Source organism: Nicotiana tabacum, chromosome 5 (genome assembly GCF_000715075.1).
Source record: "Nicotiana tabacum cultivar K326 chromosome 5, ASM71507v2, whole genome shotgun sequence".
Classification (NCBI taxonomy): Eukaryota; Viridiplantae; Streptophyta; class Magnoliopsida; order Solanales; family Solanaceae; genus Nicotiana; species Nicotiana tabacum.
This window is the reverse complement of record NC_134084.1, coordinates 7845819-7858201: the sequence shown is the minus strand read 5'-3', so window position 1 is coordinate 7858201 and position 12383 is coordinate 7845819. Positions and strand designations below refer to the sequence as shown.

Sequence of the window (12383 nt, the reverse complement as noted above, 5' to 3'; positions counted from 1 at the left end):
AACCTATAATGATACTCCTATTGAAACTAGATTATTGTCAGCTTATTCACTAGCAAAACACAAGGTATTCTACGATTAGTAGCAAAACTACATATGATTTAGATTTATCTTTTTGAATATTTAATCTTCTATAGACTTTATTCTTGAGTTCTAACTTGGTTAATATCTTTTCACTCGTGTGATTTATATTTTTTTTTGTTTTTTTTTAGTTTCTTTTACGTTGATATAGAATAGTTGATGGATCTATACTATGCTAATCTTTCATTTTTTTCCTTAATTCATCATCCTTTAAACAGTAAAATTGTGTAGATAGATTGCTAAGTCTTATAAAAGTATATATGTTATTGCATTCTATTTACTAGCGACTTTTACATGACATTAAAAAACTACCAAAAATTAATCGAACCGTACCGATACCGAAGAGAAACCAATATGATTGGGACGGTTTCGAAAAGTTTAATTTTGGTTATACATAATAGAATAACCGAAAATTAGTATGATACAAATTTTAGAAAATAAACGACCGAGCCGAACCATTGACACCCCATTTGAAGGTGTAAAGGTATTTTACGCGGTATTTTACGCTATATATATCTTTTCAATTGTAATAAACACATTACAATATTCTGTGGGCTGCTTTTAACTGTTGCTCTAAAACCACAGAATACTACATCAAAAGTACTACTAGTATATTTAACATAAACTTCAATCAGTACTCAAGCGCCTCATATTTAATTTCCTACTATAGAATAATTAGTTGAGATTGACTATATGAAATCGCTCTCATCTTGTACTATTTTACGCGGCATTTTATAAAAAGATTAACTTTTTAATCTGTCCAACCAAACAACAGTTAAATGTTAGAATATTGTCGAAATAAATAATTTAGACCACATAAAGCCTGGTCCAGAACATTCCCAAAAGCAGTTTACCAACTTAATTAAGTTAATCTTAAGTCACTGAAAAAACAGTAAATAGGATTGATCAAGAATTCCAATTGGTCCAACGTGAAACAATAGTAAATAAATAAAATCAAAACAGATCCTGTGCTCATCCATGACCTCAATTAGTTTGGATTTTATGTAAAATATCCATATGATTTAATATAACAAATATGGTTAGTCAAGACTCAAGAATTCCAATGAGTCCAAGTAAACTATACATTGATTTTTTAATTGATCTAAAGATATATACATAAGTGTTAAACACAAGGGTTGGCGGATTCAAAATTTAAAGCTTATGACACTACAAGAAAAGTGCAAATTACGTGAGGATATTTTTGGGGATTTTACAAAAAAATTCGCAGGTAATTCAATTTTCTGCGAATTTTCCTACGAAAAAATTTCTGAAGTAAAAACCTTCGTAGGTAATTATTACCTGCGAATTTTAAAATCCCCATATAACTTACCTGAGAATTTTTAATTCGCACGTAAATTACATGCGAATTTTATCGCAAGAAACACTAAAAATTCCCAAGAAACTTTTGGTAAAAGATCGTGAGAAAATGAAATTTTTGTGAATTTTCATAAGGGAAAATCCAAGTAAATTCGTAAGGAATTTTTGACAATTTTTTATGAACAAAATACATTAATTATTTTTAGTGTTACACTTTCATTTTAATTTTTCTATATTAATTCCTTTGTTGATAAATGTCATGACATTGTTATCATTAAATAAATTAATTAAATATGATGATTTTATTAATACTTGTGTCAAAATTATTACTTTAAACCTTTTCTTTTAAAGAACTTATTAGAGTGAGGTTATTACGTAATAAACCATTTGAATTGAAAAAGGAATCTATAGAGCAAACATCCTCAAGTAATTTTTCAAGTAAGAAAACCCTAAAAAAATTGCAAAATTAAAATGCACCAACGAAATCCCTAGATAGATCCCCAAGTAAATTCCCAAAGAAAAAATCGTATCTAAATCCGCAACTATAAAATCCACAAGTACTTCCCCATGTAATAAAATCTCCAGGAAAACCCCAAGGAATAAATCCCCAGATAATTTCGCAGACCAACAATCCTCAGGTAATTTCCCAAGTAAGAAAATCCCCAAGTAAATTTCCTAGTAATTATCCGCAGCTAAATCCGTAGGTAGCTTTACCTAGGGAATTTCCTACGAAACAACAAAGAAATTTATTATTATTTATTTACTTGCGGATTTACCTATAAAAATGGTATTTGCGGATAACTTTTTCAAATAATTCCCCAGGTAATATTTTGGCGCAAAGTGGCGCCAAAATTATATGAGAATTTTCCTGGAAAAATAGTTTTCGCAGATAAAATATTCATCAACTTAGGAATTTTAAATTTTCGCATGAAAATTCGCAGAAATTTTCTGCGGAAAAAATTCCCAGGTAATTCGCACTTTTCTTGTAGTGAGATGCTACAATGACCTAAAATGAACTCTACTATAATAATTAAATTCATGTGAACCAGTAACCGATCCACTAGATGAGCCCCGAGTGGAATAACCAAAGATTTAACTTATATATGTTGATAATATAAAGATTCTTTGTATTTTGACTTGTTACAGTAGATTACCATATTAGATTTGTTATGAATAATTATATGTTGTTTTAGGTAACTTAACCTTATGACGTAAAATAATTAAATTTTGTCAATGCATAGAAGTTAAACTCTTGTATAAACTGTAAATCCAAACCCTATACACGGCCCTCAAGCATGGTCTACCGCGGATAATGATTATCCTTAATAAATAAATAAGTATTTATATCTTGTATACAAGAAATTCATTAAACATCTATAAATATTATATTGTGAACCTAAAATTTATTATATATTAACCCGAGATCATTGTAGAAACCCGTTAAATTTAAATCTTGAATCCGCCTCTGCCTCTAAGGACATTCTTAAAGGATATACTGATATAGTGGTTCGTCAGATTTCAACCGTTGTAATGTTCAATCTTCAATTATTACATCATATATGATTAGTGATGGCAAAATGGATAAGAAAAAACAGATATCCGCCGATTGACTCAGTTTCTATTCGTATTAAATATGGATCAGATCAAATAATTTATTCATTTTTTGCATTATCCGTTTTCGACCCGCTCATATCCGACCGACCCCGCCCGTTTTCCACCCTTATATATGATACAACAATACTTAACTTTGACTTTTCTCAATGTTACTAGTTAGAGATAGCCTGTGCTCAGTACGGGCCAATAACACTGTGGTTAATGCAGAAAATTTTTACAAAAAAATTGAGGTCACATAAATAGTCATCCATCTAATTGCTTAAACTAAAAATAATCGGTGAATGTATAATATATACATAATTTATATATTATATATGTATAATTATATATAATTAATTTATAATCCATGTATAAATAATAAATATGGCCGGCTATTTGTATAAAAATCTCTATTTATAAATTTGAGCTATTGTTCAATATACTATAAATTTTGGGTCTACATCTGTCATTGCTATTATCATAAGTATGTGTTGTGATCTACATCTTGCGGCGATACTATTATAAATTTTCTTTGGGAACTATAGATTATGGTCTACATTTTCTAATGCTATCGTAAATTTTCTTTGGCAATTATTTACTGTGTTTTACATTTTATGATACTGCTATAAAAAAATTTAGGAACCATTTTTGGGTGTATAATTAAATAATTTTGATATTGAAGTCTTGGTCTGTTTAACTTAACTACCAAATAGAGAAATATTAATTTTGAACAAAACTAGTGGTGTATGCACAAAATGAAAGCGTGAGATTTGAAAATATAATTTGTTGTTGGAACGCATATATTTTAGTTTGAGAAATTACATTAATCAAAAAAAAAAATTAGAAAAAATTTCGATTATGCACATAATTGATGCTGATAGTATTCGACAAAATGACAAAGTTAATTGACTTTATTAATTTTGATTATCTTAAATATGGAGAGGTCAATAGAATATTGGTCAAACTAAGGTACATAATTTTTGGTAGATAGTTTTAATATTTTCACTCTTTCTTTTATTATTCCTTAAATATGCGCCAAAAAAGAAGAAGCTGAAACTTGCAAATTGTCATTATTTTAAATAGCTTTTGAGTATTTTTTTTTTATTCTTTCATTCTTATACAAGCGTCTTTTTCCCCTAGGCGTTGCTCTTTTCTAGTTATATTGTGAAGAAGTAATTTTGATATAAATTTGTGACAAGTAAAACTTATCTGAATGTTAAGCTGCAAGTTAGTGTTTATTTATTTAAAAAATCATGCAGGTATTACTTCAGACCCTATTATTTATATAAATAATAATGTTATCACTTGCCTTTTAAGTTCATACAGTAATTTATGTAGTATATTAAAATTTTGGATTTAACTTGTTGATTTTCATAACTTTTCATTGTTTTAAGTGCATTGCCTTTTAGAACATTGAGCCAAAAAAATTAATTCAGTTATAATTTTACTTTTCTTTTAAACTTGATTTTGTATATTAAGTTTTAAATTTAATTATCACTTACAAGGTACTGAAGCAACAGAAATATTCTTGAGCATTGTAGTAAACTACCATTTCGTAGTGTAGTTGGCATCTATAACAAGGTTATAATTTTATTTCATAAGTTGTGGATTACTCTCTATGCAATAATTTAAATTTCATGTAATTAAAATAATGACCATTTAAAAAGCTAATCACATAAAAATGTCCAAACCGAGAAAAGGTATTTAAAATTTTTATGTAAGATCTCAACATAAAATTTCAAGTTAAGTTACAATACTTAACTTAAACTAAATCAAACAGTCTCTAAAGTTAATAAAATTACACCCAATAGTTAGCTTTAGCCACGTGGATATCAATTACACAATAAAGTACAAATTAATACTATATGTGATTAGAATCTTAATGGACCCCACGTTATTAAAAGTTGTGCCTAACAAATTTCCAATATGTGATTAAATTAATACGTATAGTTTCGTGGACCCAGATTTCTGTGGACCCAGAAGTGTAAGATTGAAATCCACAAATTTATGAGACAAAAAGGAGCCACATACAACTAGTGTCAGTTGTATGAGACACAAAATAACACTTCTTTTTATATGGAAAATTTTATTTTGTGTCTCATACAACTGACACTAGTTGTATAAAACTACTTTTTATCTCATAGTTATGTGAACCCAGATTTCTGTGAACCCAGAAGTGTAAGATTGGGATCCACAAATTTGTGAGACAAAAATGAGCCTCATACAACTAGTGTTAGTCGTATGAGACACAAAATAACACTTCTTTTTATATGAAAAATTTTATTTTGTGTCTCATACAACTGACACTAGTTGTATAAGGCTCCTTTTTATCTCATAGTTTTGTGGACCCAGAAATGTAAGATTAGAGTCCACAAATTTGTGAGACAAAAAAGAACCTCATACAACTAGTATCAGTTGTATGAGACACAAAATAAAACTTCTCTCACTTGCATAATAGATAGTCAAGTCAAGTCTCAGGCAGCTGTTCAACCACATTGCATCCAATTTGGTTTTGTATTTGGAATACATGGACCAAACAAGATTTGATTTTCCAACTCTGTTAAAGTGTTTCAATAATCCATATTACTTCAGATAATTATATTGTGAGATAAGTTAAAAAAAAAAAAAAAAAAGAAGACAGCCCGATGTACTAAGCTCCCACTATGCGGAGGGTCTGAGGAAGAGTTGGACCACAAGTGTCTGTTGTACGCAGCCTTACCCTGCATTTTTGCAAGAGGATATTTCCACGGTTTGAACCCATGACCTCCTGGTCACATGACAGCAAATTTGCCAGTTACGCCAATGCTCCCCTTCTATATCGTGAGATAAGTATTTGAATGAAAAACTACAATATAACATAGAATTTTAGGTAGCATAACAATGGTTCACAAACCAACAATTATATAACAACAGATACTGAAAAACAGTATTTACATTTTTGCAATAAATATGAAGTAACATAGATATAGCCTCATAATCTTAGAACAAACTTTTAATTCACATACAACAACAACAACCCAGTAAAATCCCACAAGTGAGGTTTGGGGAGTGTAGTGTGTACGTAGACCTTACACCTACCCCAATGGGACAGAAATGCTGTTTTCGATAGACCCTCGGCTCAAGAAGACAAACTTTTTACTCACATATATACATAAAAAGTCGTGAAAACTGATTGCTTTGATAATCTTGAAGGTATCCGACACCTCTTACTAAGGCGAATCCAAGATCAAGAGTAAGTAGGTTCAGAATGATTATGATCTTAGACATGTACCCGTGTTTGGTCTGAACAAAATGAGTTCAGTTGAACCGAACGAACCTGCCCTAAATCCGCCTCTTCCTCTCACTGCCAAAACAAAGGGCAACTCCAACGAATAAACCTCTCCTTTTCTTTGGCCGCTGAGATTGAAATTCATTCTTGGCAACAAAATCAGCCATGTACTCTACAACAGCCTGATGGCAAGAAAAAAGAAGAAAAATAAACTAGTTAAAATCTACTGATCTAAAGTCCAAAATTCATTGACAGCAATATAAATTAAGCTTAAGATAAACCTGAGCTCCTAGCTTTATTATTTGCCTTGGTGGTACTTCTAGTGGAGTCTCGTCAGCTCGAAAAGTTTTCAACTTTGACAATAATCTGAAGGAATCAGGGAGCATTCGTATTTGACTGTTACTGATATCGATCTCTTCAAGATTCTCAAGGTTCCCGATTGATCTTGGCAATGTTCTCAAGTCCGCGAAATTGTTAGCAAGATTAAGCTTTTCCAATTTGGTAGCAAAACAAAACGTTTCAGGTACGATTGCAACTTCATTGAAGCTAACATCAAGTTCCCTCAGGCGAGAGAGATTGCCCATTGTCGTTGGTAACCCTTTAATTCTGTTGATATGCAGCGTAAGAATCTCCAAGTGTTCGAGCATTCCTACAGTCTCGGGAAGAGCTTTAAGCTTATTAAAATCCAATCTCAACTCTACAAGTGAAGAGCAGAATCCAATCGTGTAAGGAAGTTCTTCGAGCTCATTCGTTTCCACGTTTAGTCTCTTCAATGAGGTTAAGTTCCCAACAAGATCCGGTAAATGAGTGAACCGGTTTGAACCCAAATCAAGATTGATCAGATTGATTAAGTTCCCGAAAGAAGATGGGAGCGATTTCAACCTATTGGCGTGGAGGTCGAGATCAGTTAAATTGAGCAGCTCACAAAATGAATCAGGAAGGTTTATAATTTGGTTGGAGTGAAGATCAAGTTTCGTTAAGGATTTAAGGTTACTAATTGTAGTGGGAAGAGCCATAATTTGGTTATCAGAAAAGTTTAGTTCAGTGACTTTCACTAACTTTCCTAATGACATAGGAAGCCATTCAATCTTGTCCATTAACTTGTTGTGAAGATCAATAACCTTTGCTCCAGTTTTCGCAGCGTTTTCAATTAGTGCGGCCACTTTCAAATAACTGTACTTCTCTGCGTGCTTGATCCCTGTAGGCAAAATCATACAACAATTAGGGCATAGTATGAATTACAAATAGAGGCGGTATGAGTTCAGTTCTAAGTTAAGGGGTTCTAAATCAAAAAGTTGTATATATATTAAATGGATTCTTAAGACAAATTATACAGTGTTTAGATCAAAGCTACTGCGTTCGACCGAACCATACTTTGGTCTCTAGCTCCGCCCCTAATCACAAACCTATCGCAAAAGTTCAAAAGGCTTGCCATATAATAATGCAACTTATGTAAGCTTCATGTACTCAAGATAGGAATTGAAAACTTCCACATGCTTACTCTCTAATAGTTATAAATCCATAACTAAACATCAGAAATTGCTAAAGATTGAAGATTTGGACTTCATATTAGTTGTCTAGTCATATAACTGACTTCAACTTGCTTGGGATTGAAGCGTAGTTATTGTTGTTAGTCATAAAAGTAACCTGCTCTTTTATTTGTTTTTGTTTAGCTATTATTGGAGGGCAGACACAGAAGATTAAGTCTAGAATCACCGGCTACAACACTCAATATGAGCCTATCTGCTCCAACTTTGGCACGTAGATTTAACCACACCTATGCTCACGAGCTGTATCCGGCAGTCCGGTAGATTAGTCGAGGTACATAGCAAGCTACCACCATCAATTGAAAAGGGGAATTAACTATAAACCAGGGTTTGAATCCCGACATAGACAAAAAGATGTTACTCCATCCATCCTAATTTATGTGACGTTCTTTACTTTTTAATCGGTCCCAAGAAGAATGTCACATTTCCTTATTTGGAAACAAATTATCTTTAAAATTCCAACTTTACCCTTAATGAACTGATTTACAGTCACACAAATATCTATAATTTGTTTTCCGCTACAAGTTTTAAAAGTCTTTCCTTCTTTTTAAACTTCATGTCGAGTCAAATACCGCCGCATAAATTGGGACGAAGGGAGTTTGTGATTTCTCCTATCTACTTCCGCCTCGGTGGACAAAGACATATAGTTATCCGGTACTTGTGCTAGTAGGATGTAACAGGTATGCGGTGTAATCATAAAGGTTGAGGTGCATACAAACTAGTCGGAATGATACCGCTATAATAAAAGAAAAGGGAAAGAAAAAAGTAAAAGAAGAAGAAGAGAGCAACTATATGTTTGACAAGATGTTAGATTCATAGTTCTGTCAATTCATACTAGTTTTAGCTCTAAATTCAAACATATAGCAGCAGAAAAAAGTACAAATAACAAGAAATCAAAAAGTTAAAATCTTGGACAAACAATAAAAGGAAAAATATCCAAACCTGAAGAGGAAACACCAGTATTTTCAGAAATTGCAACAAAACCCTTCAAACTATCACTCTTTTCATCACTGAACACAACTTTTTCTTCAATTTCACCAATTGAGTCCTCAACAGAAACCAACTCAGAAGCCTTCTGAATAAGTTCGTCAAAATTCTGATAAGTTTTTTCAAGTTCAATTAACTGAATTGACTCTTTCTTTTGTTCTTGACTTTGAAACAAAACTATGGATTTTCTCACTTGTTGTAATACAGAGTATAATTCTATTGGAACATCTTGTGGTTCTACTTTCTTGGATATTTCTTCAAGTTTAATTTCTTCTTCAGTTTCTACTGATTTTAGTACAGAATTTGCTGCTTCAACTTCTACTATTGATGGTCTTGTTGGTAGTGATTTGTAAATTTTTGTAATTTCTTCTATTATTTTTGCACAAGCAGGTAATGGTTTCTTGATTTGTGTAGCCATGGCTTTTTGCTTGTGAGCAAAGAAGATGAGAAATGATGGAAAATAATGGACAGTTGGTGTTTTTTGTTAAATATAATATCACACTCAAAAGTGTTGTGTGTTTACACTGAAACTTCATTATAAAAATAATTAAAATTCATGGTAAATAGATAGCCAAGTCTAGGGTAATTACAATTATGGTCGTTTGGTACGAAGTATAACGTATAATTAATTTCAAAATTAAATTTAAAATTAGTTTATCTCACATTTAGTTGTGATAAAATTATATATAACTAATTCCGGGATTAGTAATCTCAGAATTGTAATGTTATTTTTATCCTTATAGGAGGGTGAAATAACAATCTCAAAATAATTAATTCCGAAATAATTTATTTTCTAACCAAATGACCCCTTAGGTGTGCATTAAATTATTTGTGTATGGCTTTTTGCTCGTGAGCAAAGAAGATGAGAAATGATGGAAAATAATGGACAGTTTTTTTTTTTGTTAAATAAATCACACTCAAAAGTGTGTGTGTGTTTACACTGAGATTTCATTATAAAAATAATTAAAATTCATGGTAAATAGATAGCCAAGTCTAGGGTAATTAGAACTATGCCCGTTTGGTACGAGAGATAATGAATAATTAATCCCGAAATTAAATTTAAATGAGTTAATCTCGCATTTAGTTGAGATAAAATCACGATATAACTCCCGAAATTGTAGTATTATTTTTATCCCTATAGACGGATAGGATAGCAATCTTGAGATAATTAATTATGAAATGACTTACTTTCCAACCAAACAACCCTTGAATAGTTTAGGTGTGCATTAAATTAATAGTACCAAGTTTAGAAGTGTAATGAATATGTTCAACCTCCAAAGGATTAACGAGGTGTAAATATTTACTCGTACCCAATGTTTATATAATTATACATCAAATCAAACAATTTAATATTTTAGCAATTTATTAATTAAAGTGAGAATAAACAAATGTGTGTATAAGTATTTTTTATTTATTAATTTGATATAAATATTGAGTCGGCGTAAATTTTTACAAGATAAAGAACAATTATCCACTAATTTCTCTCTTGATGAATCAATATTAATAAATTTGCCTTTTGAACACTAATTTATATGTGGGTTCCACTTCATTCTTGCCTCGGATATTCCTTGTGAAAATTACGGATGTTAATCTATTTTGTGAAGTATTCTACCTTTTAGTTGTTAATTAGAAAAATAATCCATAAAAATAGTAATTAAAAAGTCACTATCAACAAATAACTTGTTTGACTATTAATATCTTGGTTGAGAAATGATGAATTAACTAATGTTGAGAAATATGGAAAGTAGAAAAGGTTTAAAACATTTAACTAATGTTTTGGCCTTCAAATTAAGAAATATATTTTGATAATTATTCATAGTCACAATACTTGTGAAATTTTCTCTTAGAAATAAGTAGACCATAAAGGAGAAAAATGTAGCTTTTTAGTTTTCCCCAAATAAATTAACATACGATTTACCATTTTTTTTTAATTTTTTTTTTTTTTGTGTTAGAAAAGCAAAGTGCCATTTTTCAAAAGTCTGTTGACATGAAATATAAGTATGCTTGACAAAATACATATTTAAATATTTTTAATTGTATTTTCTTGAAGTGGGGATATTTTTAAAGAAGATTTTCTACCTCGTCTATTTATTACAAAAAAAAAAAACTTCCTATTTAAAATCGTAACCTAATGAAATCACTTGCCTCGTATTACCATATATGAAGGTTTATTGGAGATTTCAGAGATTGGTTGAAAAAGGTTTTTGGTAGGGGTGTTCATAAAAATTCGAAAACCAAACCAAACAGACTAAAAAAACCGATACTTTTTTGTTTGGTTTGGTTTTGGTTTTGAAATTTAAAAACCGATCAAATTTGGTTTGGTTTTGGTTTTAATTAAAAAAACCGAACCAAACCGAATATAGGAGTAGCTATTTTAAATTTATTATTACACACATATATATGTATACTTTTACACAAAGTTTTAAAATTTTTACAGTAAATATTAATCGTTTGCACTTTTAGTACAGTTCTTTACCTTTACATTCTAGTTTAATTGGTAGTTTTCTTTTGTTAAGTGTAAGAATCTATTTCATGTTAAAAATAATATATTTTTAATTGAGTCCTTAAATTATTCATCACTATTTGATACAATTATCATCAATATATCTTGGTAAATAATAGATTTCTCAAAGGGCAATTAATTTGATAGTGTTACGTTGAAAATGTAGTCGTCGAAATGTGTGTTTGGTAGTATATGTCTTATATTTAAGAAAAAACCCGACAAATAACCGAAAAACCAAAAAATTGACATAAACCGAATCGAGAAAAACCGACTTAATTGAGTTGGTTTGGTTCTAATATTTGAAAAAACGACTTACTTGATTTGGTTTCTTTTTAGGAAAAAAACGATCCAAACCGAACCATGAACACCCCTAGTTTTTGGTATAAATATAGTAGCATTTTTTGTGTAATAATGTCCTAGATTATCAAGATTGTTTTACAAACGATAAATGAAAAATGAAACTACAATTATTAAACTAAAACTCTAACCTCGAGGAATAAAGTACATAATCTAAAAGGGATAACATACACTTTACCCCTCCAAATTTATTTCAAAAAGTTAGTTACACATCAAAATTTTACGCGTATTTTCTAACTGCTAATTTTGTCTTAAGTGAGTTTAATATATATAACTCCGCAAAATATAGAATCAATCTTGCTAATCACATTATCGCCACATCAATGCCACATCAAAATGCCATTTTATTTTATTTTATTTTATTAATCTACTCCCTTTTAAAAAATGAAAATTACGGATGCTAATCAATTTTGTGAAGTATTCTACCTTTTAATTGTTAATTAGAAATAATTCACAAAAATAATAAAAAGTCACTGTCAGCAAATAACTTGTTTGACCATTAATCTGTTGGTTGGGAATTGATGAATTAATTAAGGTTGAGAATTGAGCAAAGTAGAAAAGGTTTAAAACATTTAACAAATGTTTTGGCCTTCAAATCATTGAAGCCAAGAAAGATATCTTAATAATTATTCATAATCACAATGCTATGTAGTATCTTTTTAGTTTTCCTCAAATAAATCAACATACAATTACCATTTATTTTTTTTGTCAGAATAACAAAGTGTCATTTTTC

At 30.4% G+C, this 12383-nt stretch overlaps 1 protein-coding gene across 1 annotated transcript; it reads right to left on the bottom strand.

Annotated features, from left to right (window-relative positions):
• Nucleotides 1–5860: 5860 nt before the first annotated feature.
• LOC107805932 (uncharacterized) lies at nt 5861–9295 on the bottom strand. Its single transcript, XM_016630038.2, has 3 exons — nt 8746–9295; nt 6538–7454; nt 5861–6438 (listed from the first exon to the last, which is right to left on the bottom strand). Exons 1-3 carry the CDS (start codon nt 9206–9208, stop codon nt 6310–6312), a joined length of 1509 nt encoding a protein of 502 aa, XP_016485524.1. The 5' UTR covers nt 9209–9295; the 3' UTR covers nt 5861–6309.
• Nucleotides 9296–12383: the final 3088 nt, after the last annotated feature.